General features: G+C 39.9%; 1 protein-coding gene across 7 annotated transcripts in view; it reads right to left on the minus strand.

Annotated features, from left to right (window-relative positions):
- Positions 1-12383, minus strand: part of TANC1 (tetratricopeptide repeat, ankyrin repeat and coiled-coil containing 1) — a 285257-nt gene that overhangs the window by 68129 nt on the left and 204745 nt on the right. For 6 of the 7 annotated variants that reach the window (XM_019522346.1, XM_019522348.1, XM_019522344.1 and 3 more), the window contains 4 exons: positions 11828-12118; positions 5600-5725; positions 4332-4613; positions 3159-3310 (listed from right to left, as the gene is read on the minus strand). In XM_019522346.1, the coding sequence (XP_019377891.1) occupies positions 3159-3310; positions 4332-4613; positions 5600-5725; positions 11828-12118 (851 nt within the window). The remainder of the gene's footprint in view (positions 1-3158; positions 3311-4331; positions 4614-5599; positions 5726-11827; positions 12119-12383) is intronic. The other variant, XM_019522347.1, reaches the window with a different exon arrangement.

Here is a 12383-nt window from a genome sequence, read left to right on the forward strand (position 1 = left end):
GCTACAAGACCATTTCAGGCTGGACATAAGGAAGAATTTCTTTACTGTCCAAGCTCCCAAGGCCTGGAACAGCCTGCCATTGGAGGTGGTTCAAGCACCTACATTGAACACCTTCAAGAGCAAATTGGATGCCTATCTTGCTGGGATCTTATGACCCTAGCTGATTTCCTGCCCTTTGGGTGGGGGGCTGGACTCGATGATCTTCCGAGGTCCCTTCCAGCCCTGATGTCTATGAAATCTATGAAATCTCCTTTTTCTCACAACTTAGCCATTTTGAGCTTCAGTAGTCAGTATCAGGAAAATGAAAACAAAATGGAGGTCAACAATAAATATATCCAGAATTTGTCAACACACTGTAATAATCTGGCATTAGATGGGCTAAACATTGGAGCATTTTCTAAATGTGAGGGTGTTCACATGCAAGTTTTTTATTCAAACCCAATTATATGGATGATTACATACAAGGAGAGGGACAAGGCAGAAATGCCACTAATGGTTGGAAAAAGACAATTCATAACTATGCAGTATCAGTTTTGTTTATTTATACTGTAGGACCTTTAAGACTCTGCTGCACAGTGCTTAGTGACTGTGGCCTCAAACCTCTACACACACACACACTTTATTTAAATAAAGCTATGAGCCAAAAGAAGCTTTACTGAGGCTCAGAGAGCAAAGGATCTTACTTTTCAGAAAAAGATTTTAGGAGAGGAAGGGCCTCTTGGGTGAAAACACACCAGGAACAGAAACTTTTTCCATCACTGACAGCTAAAAACCTAATGTCTTTTTATGCATGCCAGAGATCCATGCCCTCAACCTTCAGATAAGACTACTGAAACATGCCATGCCAAGAATTACCAAAGACCAAATAGGAACCCACTAGTCAAACAATGCTCTGATTTCTAAATGAAACAAAAATCAAAGCATGTCAGTGTTTCACATATATGTCGACATTCTATGTAAAACTGATTTCAAGGCACAGTGCATAAATTTTTAACAGCTGGGTCCCAGCTATTTTATGTACCACCTTCTCTCACCCTCAAGAGGCAATTGGACAGCTATGATGTCACTATCTCCAGGGTCAACTCTTGGGAGCCAAGGGAAAGAGCACTGTTGCTAAAGAACTCAGTACTCTGGGACTCTCAAGAAAGGAGAAAGATGAGCCCAAGTCCTGCCATGGTGAAGGGATGTTGAAACATCCTCTTGACTTTGCATTATTATTGTAAAAGACATGCACTAAAGAGACCTGGCAACATTCACCTGGAAACAGTCCCATCACTGGCACAATTATGTCACTCTTAGTTTTTGTAATCTTTGCCTAAGCAGGGAGTATTGGAAGCACTATAAGCAAACCAAACATTTTATCTGTCATTATTTCTTCCAAAATGGCACTGCAGAAGCTACACAAAGCAAGAGCTTGGTGCAGAGTAGCTGTCTAAACAATAGGTTTGAAAGGATTCCATTTTTTAAATCAATAAATAGTGATTTCACGGCATACTCAGAGACAGGAAAATATTTCCATCGGTAATAACTGAAATGTATAGAAAGGGAACTACCAGGGAACCCTTAGCTCTGTTACTGGACAGTGGAGAAAGTGATGGAAGGACAGAGGACACAAGGGCTAAAGAGAAAAACAATGGGCACCCTACTGACTGGTCAGTTAAACAACTAGCTATTTTTCTGGCATAATAACTCATCAGTTAGCTGCATATTCACAGATGCCCAATGGGCTGGAGAGAGATAACAGGCTACTTTAACAACCCCCTATCCAAAGCCCAAATGGGAGAGAAGGAAGAGTATTCAAGGCTCCAGCTTGGCGGCAGCAGGGTCCTGCCCAGGCTGGACTGAGGTGGCTAAGTGTGCAAGAGGGTCGGGGAGGCTGTCTCTCCCCCTGTTCCCAGAGCTCTGGGAGTGCTGCTACCCGTTTCTTTCAGTCCCCACCTGTCCAGCTCTTTCCTAATGAATGGACAGAATGATTTAAGGAAGATACGATTTATTGCTTTATGAATATTTACTTTTTTATATTTTGACTAGGAGCACCCTCAGGGGAGGCATGGCGGCATATGTCTCCCTCAGATCTGTGCAGTGTGAAGGCAGGCTGTCTGCTGACTGCGCTTAGGGCTGGGGCTACTCCAGCCTCTTCCCAGTCGCTACAGTCAGGCCAGGTGGGGCAGGGCAGGTAGCAGCAGTGCCGGAAGGGGATCTACAGCAAATTTTGGGGTGGCTCTAGCCCCCCTCTGCAGTTCCGGCCTGAGTGCAGCTGCTGGAAGGAGGCTGGAGCAACCCCAGACCCTAGCATGCAGCAGGGAACCTGCCCCACCCCAGCTAGGCAGCGCTTGGCCCTGCCCCAGCCCCACTTCCATCCTCACCACAGAGGCCTTGATCTGCACCCCCATTCTCCTTCCCCTCCACCCCCCAACAGACTTACTAGCCAGATGCTGCTCTCCTAGCTGCTGGGCTGCATTCCTGGCTGCGTGCTTGCTGTGGCTGCATGCATGTATGCAGCATTTATCAGCAACATTATCGGCCATATCAGGCAAAAAAAAGCCAACTGCCAATAATGTTAATTTTCCCTTTATCAGCGCTGATACAATATGGATTGATATATCAGTGCACCTCTAATTTTGATATGCGATTTTATAAAGCTTTTAACAGTACACTGTCATTAATAAATTGTCTGCTGCCCACACCTTTAATTTCTTTCACTCCTAAAAACTGAAATAGATAAAAATCGAAAAATTGCCAATTTGCTGCATTCCTGAAAACTCAAAAATCTAAAATGCTTAAAAATATACATTGATTTTAGTGGTTGAAATTATTACAAAAAATAAAACCCACAAATTTTGCCAAGCCTAACAATACAGGATTACCATCTACTCATGTCTGCTATTGAAAAGACAAATTTTAACTCAATGTAGCAATCAAGTACTAATTCATAAGAAAAATGAGAGAAACCTGGTCAACTATGCAAGATGCATGAGCATGGTACAACCTACACAAGTATCCTCAATTACCTTCCCGTCTTCTGCTCTTCCACGTAGCACAACCAGGGAGCCCTGAAAAAGCACCATTTCCCACCCCACACCACCTTCCCCTCTCAACATTTAAAAGCTTTTTCTGGGAGGGGAGGGGGAAGTCTAGTGATGCGTGTGAAAAGTTACCTTTGAAGCAAGGCGTCGCACTGAATCACCAGTTTGATTTTGATGCTCAGGAGTACCAGGAGAACTTAGAGACTTCACTGTATTGCTACCATTTGTGGAAGGGGCAGATGAAGATAACTGTGTGAGGGGAATCTCCTGACAGGGGTCACCACCTAAAAAAAAATTCACAGACCAAAAAGTTGCGATAAAGGTCTAATGCACTGGGGTAGCATTATTTTTGCGAGCTTGCACATGCACACACACACGCTATCATCTGTAACTAGTTACTGACTAATGCAGCTATACATTATCATCTTTATAGAGGGATTTAACTAACCTCTGTGCTGAAACAACAGTAAATAAGGAAAGCAGCAGAAGGATTACATATACAAGTACAAAAATGCTGCTTAAAAGTGTGTTTATGGAGTACCTATGCTAAAACTTGCAGCAGTTTCAGTGAACAATGTGTCAATTCTGGATGTATGAAGTCTACAGGTACCTGTAGTAATTGCCTATATGCAAATTTTGCCCCTCTCTTACACATGTTCAGGGAGAGCAGGATCTGACACTGATGAAGGGGGGAAGAAGTTGGGAGACGGGGCAGAGGGGAAGGGGGCTACCTGACTTCTTAGATTTATTTTCCCTTTTGTAGCAGTGCAGGGGATGGGGGGCAAATTCAAGGCAAATCTCCAATAGGTAGACTGTATACCTGGAAAAGTTTAATAAATGTATAATTTTTCCATATATAGAATCTAATTATTGGGGGGAGTCATCTAATATTCAGGGTCATCTTATATTTGAGTAAATACGGTAAATTAAGAGCTCAATCATGCAGTGTTTTATGGATTAACATTGGGAAATGATCACTCTGGGGCATCCTCCTCTCCCAAAGCCAAAAACTGATGGAAGAAAGTCAAGATAACAGTCAATTGCAGCCACTCAGCCAGAAAGGTTTGGTGTAAGGACAGAGTGGCAGGAATAATGACTTCAACAAATACCTCATTTTTAAGGGGGCTTACTACTCCATGCTAAGGATGTAGTTGTCAAACCATGCCAGGTTGATGGCATCTCTTTCTCTTCCCCACCCACCTTATGGAGGAATGCGTGTAGAAAACAATAAGGTCTGTAATTATTTGCATCTGATTCTTTGTACTAACACAATAACTTACATCATTATTTACAAGAGAAACATACTTTTGGGAGATGAATTAGGACTGTTCGATGCAATCTGCCTCATACGACTTCCATGGCAGCTGAGTGCCACCAGTCTTGAAACAACAGCAGTCTTCCCAAATCCCACATTTCCAATAATAACTGCTCCCCTGTTTTCTGCCAGCTCTGTATTCTTCAAGTTTTCTTCAATCACTTGAAACAGCCAATCTCTTCCAACAAACACAGAGTCTGTTGTTATGCTTGGCACTTCAAACAATAGTGGCTTTAGTAAGATGTCTTGAGGCTTATAGGGGACAAAACGTGCTGAGGAGGGCATAAGGAAAATGTAAGTAATTATGCAATAAAAGCTTATTCAAATGCAGCATCATTTTTAGAAGACCATTTTGAAAACTTTTGCAGGATGTGTTTGCAATTTATTTTATTCCTTTTAATGTGAAAATGTTTATAGCTGGTTCACTGAACTGACTAAAATTAACATCTCTAGTGTGAATTAAATCCTATTTATGATAAAATGCCAATAATTGTTGGGATTTTCTTTCAGGTATGGATGAACCTTGAAAGTGAAAATGCTGCTGTGCTGTGATTGCTTGAAATGTTATAAAAAAAATCAAATGTGTTGTATATTCATACTTGAAAAACACTATAGAATTCTCTAATTCAGGACTTGCAACAAATAGTTTACAGAAAGAGAAATAGAAACGTGATTATTTTGCTTCAAAATACAAAAATATAATCATATGAGAGTTAAAGGAGGAACATAGCTGTGCTTGGTTGAAAAAAGTTATGTTTACAATTAGGTGCAATTTGACTGCTTGCATTTTTCTGTTTTTAATTAAGCATTACTGGTCATTTAAACAGAAGCAGTAGGTGACCAAGTAGAGAAGAGTAAATAAAACGTTTGCACATCACCTGAAAAGAACAAAATCCCACCGTTTTCTAGCCCCAAAGCCAGTTTAAATTGGATTATCCGCATAGCACTGCACATATTAGAACCAACCAAATGTGACTTAATCACTTTTCTTTCATATATAAGGTTCATGTACAAAGATATTTTCAAGATTCTCTTTAAGTATTTTTGGTTTCTTTACATACAGTGTACTCTGTGCTATCTGGATCATGTGGAGGATACTGGATACATGTACTTAAGCTGTACTTCAGACGAATCAAGGGACTCCTTAATTTAGCTTTTCAATATTGAAGGAATATTGGATACATGAGGTACAGAAGATCCAGGCTGTATCTGCTACAACTGTCTGTCTGTTGCAAGATGACCAGAAATGTATAAATACCTTTAATTTCTTGTTGTACTCTTCCTCCCGCAGTATTATGCCAAGGTAAGCGAATTGAGGTGCGTAGGGGAGTATTCCTTTGTCCATCCAAATAACTCAAATCTTCAAGCTTGGTTGAACTTGTTGCTATAATAATAAATACCGAAGTTGATATTTTCCTCCACATAAACAGTTGCACAGAACAAAAATATGTATAATACTATAACATATAATTATGTATACAATATATTACAATATTGTAAGTGTGTTTATGCCTTCAAAACAATTTATTCATTAATATTCCTGAAGAGTTACATTTCCAGAAAGACTAAAATTTTTGATGATTCTGGCAGTTTTCCTCTGTAAACAGAGGTATAAAGTAACTTTAAAAAATAAAGTATTTTGAACATCTCACCAACTCACAAAAAGTATCCTTCTTTAATTAGATACATTCTGTTTGGTTTACATTTGTACTATGAAGTATTACCACAAAATTTAAAATGCTAAAATGCCCAGTGAGAAGCTAAGAAAAGCACAAGCGTTTCACTGAATTATGACAAGTCTGGCATTCAGAAATTATTTAGTAAAGCTTCAATACTTCCAAGAAGAAACACAGCAAGGTAGCTAGATGACTCTTTTGCCCCAGTGATTTCATTCATAGTTGCTGGCAATCCAAATCTTGCAATTAGACAAGCAGACATTGTGTGCACTACTTCACCATATCCAGTACATTAACAATCACCCCATTAACTGCACAACTCTATGCATATAGAAATAGTTTTCTGAATCCTAAAAGCTCTTACTTGGAAAAGAAATCTTCTGCAATGACAGACAACCAACCTCAGAATTTATGCAATAAAAATGTTGATTCTGCAGTATAATGGTACACTACCCACTTTTGCTAAGACTGAGAGCATGTAACATGCTGTATGTAGCAAGCCTAAGAGTGCACATCACTTAAATGGACGCTTTCCAGTATTACTGCAGTGCTTGGTTGAAGTCATTCACATTGTATAATTTATATAGTGTTTTGGGATCAAAGGCACTTAAGATTACACATCTTTCTGTACTACCAATTAGGTCTTCTTTCCATTTTCCAGACACTCATTTCCCCTTTCTCTCCCTTGTGTTTCAAGCAATACCAACATTCACATGGTTTCTTGTTTACTTTCTGGTAGAAAACAACCCTAACTTTGATGTCAACAGCGCATTGCGAACAGGGTTAGCTGGTTAATTGTTGCTACAATAGTTAGTAGTTAGATCCTGCATTCCTTTTCACTGGACTAAGCAAAATGATGGAAATAAAGAAAAAAGTTAAGAACAAAGAGGCACTCATTCAAAGTTTTGAGACAGGCTAGGCGCATTTGAGTAGTGATGGACAACATTTTTAGTGCAGAAACATTTCACAGAACAACTTGTACTCTGACTGGGGGGGGGGGGGGAAATCAGCAAATGTGTCCAATTCCAAGCTGAATTCCTAACAGAAAAATATACTGAAAAAATAATTTTAACAGACATGTGATTTTTCATTTTATAATGTCTACAAGTTTAAAGTCTGTCTAAATATAGTTTAAGAAGAGCTGAACCTGAAGATGAAACAAATAATTTAATTTGATCTGAAAAAAAAAAAAACCCAACTTTCTCCTTGTTTTTTTTCACATCAACAAGAAAACTAAACCTTTCTTGTGTGGACCCCACCCTTTCTTTGACCAACAAGTCTAGAGCCAGTGAATCAACAACACTGGAGACTCTCCAGCTATCCCCTCCATACGTGGGAATGCAGCAGCCACTGGGCTACAATTCTGAGCCTGCATTTCCAGCTGTTCTGACTTGGCAGTCCTCTGCAGGTTACACCAACATGAAGCCTGGTTCTTTACTCTAAGTCACATCTTAGATCTAGTCCATTAATAGCTCCTTACAACAAGTTGTTTCTCTTAATCTAGATAAGGATTTCAATTCTTATTTATTGTGGAAAGCCTTCAACATCAAATCTGTTATTTTCAGATGCATTCATTCCACAGCACAGCAAATGCTGAGAAACAGAACCAAATCCCAGGGTCAAGCCAAGCAATTTTATTTTAATTATAAATAACATTACAACTGTCAATATAAATACATGCAGTACAGGCTGTGGTGCCTTAAAGTCTATTTTTAAACTGTATTCAGTTTGTTTACTCAATAGCCATTTTACTTTAGTTGCACATGTCTCAGGTATTGAACACAGTGGCTGTCACTTGAATATTTTTGGATCAGAGATTATACCTTGCAACATGTGGACAGTACCTAGCACATTCAAGTACCAAGTAATTCAAGCCCTGTGCCTTTGAGCCTGTCTACATTACAGGGCTTCTGCTGTTACCAATATGCCAGCAGAGCCCTCTAGTGGAAACTAGATATATACTGGCAGAAGAGTTTTTTCCTGCCAGTGTTGTTACCACACTTTTCCAAATGACACATGTTAAACCAACAGAAGCCCTCTTCTGTCAAGGGGTTTGCCAACATAGTACTCAGCTACAGGATGTGATCTTTCCACATTCCTAGTCAATATAACTATGCCAGCAGAACTTGTAGACAGTAATCCAGCCTTTGTAAAACCACACACAGCATAAAGCCCAACCAGTCCCACGTACCATGTGGGACTGAGCCAGGCACATGCTGCACACAGCACCCAGTGCCAGTCCAGGGCACACACTGCACATAGCGCCTGAGCCAGGCTGTGGTGTGTGCTGCATTTAGTGCCTGCACCAGATCAACTCTGCACACTAGATCTGGGGCCAGTCCTAATTCGGTCAACAAACCAGCCCCATGTGCTAGATCCAGCACGCAGGGCATCTGAAGTGGGCACCACATGCAACACATATCTCAGGCCAGTCCAGGTACCAGGCACTGCACACATCCTGACCAGCCCCATGCACTTTACATGGCCAGTGCAACATACCAGGCAGATCCACGGCATGTGCTACATGCAGCTTCTTTACTGCACCAGCCCCACATGCTGGATCTGGAGCACAGGCCAGTCTGTGAGCCCATTCTGGCCCACATGCTGGCCCCACACCCCTTTCCCAGTCTGCAGGACCAGATCACTTTGACACTCCTGATCTCCATTTTAAAAGATGAAGGTCCTTAAGTTATCACCAATTAAAAATCGATCTTCACAAAGCTGTGCTTCATATGTACAGTATAGTCATCAGTTTTTCTAGTCATCAGAAATCCTTGTTAATTGAAGGAGATCTAAACAGAGTGATACAGAATCCTCTTAATCCTCCTAAAATGTTTGCATAAACTAAATCCTACTTCATGTTATGTGCCTAACTGGCATTTCCACAGCTGCGTATTCACTATCTGCTTGTTTTGGTACTAGCATACAGTTTAAATTCCCAGTAACAGAGTTTGGATTCCACCCTTCATTTGACTATTGACATGTTCACTAGGCTGCTTTAATGTCTGTGTAAGTGCCTACGGGCAATATAACTGCCTAGGTACAGACATAACACCCTATAAGCGCCAAAACTTTTGTTGCCAAAAAGCCACAAGTACTTGGTGTTTATTGCCACAGGAGGAAGAAGACCCTCCCTGCCTTTTAACCCAATAGTTTAGCAGTTGCCAGGAACAGAAGATGCTGGATTTGAATCTGCATCTCCTGCTTTCCAGCAAAATGCCCCACCTACCATGAGCCAGGTATTTACCAACCTCTCTCCAGCCTTCCCCATGAAGTTGACCAAATGGATAGCCAGGAGAAGAACAAATCAGAGGAAGAATGACTCAAGACAGATGCTGTTGTGAAAGGGAGGGGGCCCAAAAGCCCCCTGGAAACCATTCATTTAATCTAATAAACATTTAATACAAGGTGCAGTGGGCCAGCTTCAAGCTAGAGAGTGTCTGAACAATGCCTTCCCTACCACAGGAGATGCAAGAAAAGCAGGTTCAAGCCCCTGGTAGGTGACAGGGCCTTCTGTTCTCTGAGCAAGTGCCCTAGCTACTAAGTTATTGGGCTAAAGGTGAGTGGATCTGCTTCCCCTGCTATCACCTTACTTCTGCAAGGTAAACATGCTGGGCTCTCTTATACCACCACAGGTGGAATCCAACAGAATCCAATTTGTACGCAAGCGCAAAAAATACCATTAGGCAGTTACATAAGTGCCATTTAAGCACATGGAGGTTAAACAGGATTTAGGCCACTGTCAACAAGGCTGATAATTAAAATGTTTGTTGACAACTTCTGGTGCAGTTTCACATAAAAGACCAACTCACTTCATATGTCAGTGAATTATGAAAATGTAGCCCACATCTTGCACCTATACAATGGAAAGATCCACAACTCATCCAATCTTCTGTCTCCTTATTAAACCAAATGCATTAGAAAAAGAGAACAACGCAGTACAAAGTAATTGCTAGTTAAGATTTCATGAAAGTGAGAAGGTAGCACACAAGTAGACAGTAACTCTACAAATGCCAATAATAAAGACACCTGGGGTCCTGATTCAGCAAGCTGCTATGGCAAAGAACAGAATAATGTAGAATAATCCATCTGCATGAAGCCCTTTTACCAGGCTTAGATCTCTGAGAGCAAAATATTAGCACATGAAACCATAAGAAAGGCAAAATGTTCCCAAATATATCCTTGCAGTATTTTTAGTTTTATAATTATGTATAATAGGAGAAAAGTTGTGAAATTTCATTAGGATTCTTTGCCTCTGCTTAATCTAAGAGGTTTGATTCACTGAACAAAATGAAGCTAATAGCAAGCACAGCAGAAAATTGGAAAACTCCATTCTGAAGTCTTACTAGTCTCCTCCCTTCCCCCCACAGACTTTGGTAAAAAGACCCAACACTGTACAAGAGGTAGCTGAAACACAATCCTGCACTTAACAGTGGTACTTACACTGTTTCAAAATTAGCATTCAAATTATTTTCGAGGTATTTTAAAGCCTCCATCAGATTATACATACACCAAGACCAGTTTTGGTGGATTTCAATTAACAAATTTTACAACAATACAACTAAATCATTCAGTCAAATTTTAAATAAACAAATTATAATCAACATCAATCCTAACTATTACTGGTGAACCTTGAGTTCTTGACAATGTTTGCTACGTTATGTACTGGAATATTTTTCTGTTGCAGTTCCAATTTACTGCAGTTTGTTGGACATCCTTTCTGGACTAATGCCATTATGCTTCCTTTGAAAATGAAATGGAGAATATGTCCTAGTGTTTTCCCAGCAGACTTATTTGGGGCCCCAGATTTAAAAACAAAACACAAAGCTCTTATCACAGACTAGCTCTGTAAACTATGTAGCAATGAAGTTAACCCCAGTTACCATTCTCAGATCTTAAAGCTCTTTTAGTACTGCTAACTATTGCTATCGGAAATCCCAGCTCTCAGTGTTTACAGGATTCAGTCCTTATTCACCACCACAAATATTAACTTAGGGAATTAAGGTCAGAACATTTCAAGTTTAAACTTGAACTTACACCCACAGTAACAGTCAGCCATTTTCATTTAAGGTCTCAAACAGAAGCTCCCACTTTTACTGTAAAATGTTGACAATATTCTGCCTCAAGTCAAGACTATTTTTTCCTTCTCTCCATAAAATCATTAACCAATGCCAAAATACAGTTGTTTTTAGAGGGGTCCTGCTCTCTACATTTCCTGGATTTTTTTAATATACTTTTCATTTTTGTGTTTTTAAACTGAAATGGACTGTTGTAGATGCAGTACTTGCAATTCTGGAAGCTTCATATCATCTTAAGTTATCAAATCAGGTTGCACGTGAAAAAAATACAGCACAGCACCCGGAATTCAATGGACTCTAGTGCTGATGATCACAACAACAACAACAACAAAGATTCTAGCTCATTTTTTCAGAGCTGTTTTAACTCTACAATATTAACAAAAATAGTAATAAAACTATTATGATCACTAATGTAAGCACATACACAGTGAATGAACAGGTTGGCTGAATTAGGAGAAATCTGTACACTAGTGCTTTAAGATTGAAAATGTTACCTTAAATCTATCTTGAACAAACCCAAACTTCAGACTTGACAGGAACATAAAATACACACTCACATTCCAGTATTGACAGCTTTTATTAAATAAACTAACAGGTTAACATAACTGGAGTTTCCTATGGGGCACATCTTGGCACCAATATTGTACCTTTAATACCAAACCTCATGCTGGTTATGTCACTGTACTGTTATGTTACTAAAAAATCCCTCTTCCTCTGTCAGTACTTCCTTACCTGCAACAGAATTGGGACGAGGCATTACTAACGAGCTAGAACTCTGTGTATAGGGAACAGGACCATCTGCACTAGGCACTTCTGCTTTGGGCAAACTCTCAGCAGCTCCAGCTGCCTCCTCTTCTGCAACTGGTGAACAATTATCTGTCCTTCGATCATGAATAATTCCTTGATGCACACCAGTTCTGAGACTTCCATCTTTACTCCACTCCAAACTGGATCCACTGCGGTCATCATTTTCAGATGAACTTGTTATAGTTGCTGAAAAAATAATAAAATCCTGAATACGCTCTAGAAGAGAAAGAACCACCGTGACACCTCAGCATTAGCACATTATATTTTTACTACATGAATGACTTTCAAGCTCATAATGATATTATCCAAATAATTTTTCACAATGTATTTTGTTAAATTAGAAAAATGCTTCTTATCAAAGGAAATAAACTGCGCAATCTGCTACAATCCCTCTGCCGGCAAAAAGGTCTGATAAAGTAGATAATGAAAAAGCAGTTCAGAAGAACCCTGGAGCTCCTAGAAATCCATATAATTTGTTAGG

This window comes from Gavialis gangeticus, unplaced genomic scaffold (assembly GCF_001723915.1).
Source record: "Gavialis gangeticus isolate Ggan-Ray unplaced genomic scaffold, GavGan_comp1, whole genome shotgun sequence".
NCBI lineage: Eukaryota > Metazoa > Chordata > Crocodylia > Gavialidae > Gavialis > Gavialis gangeticus.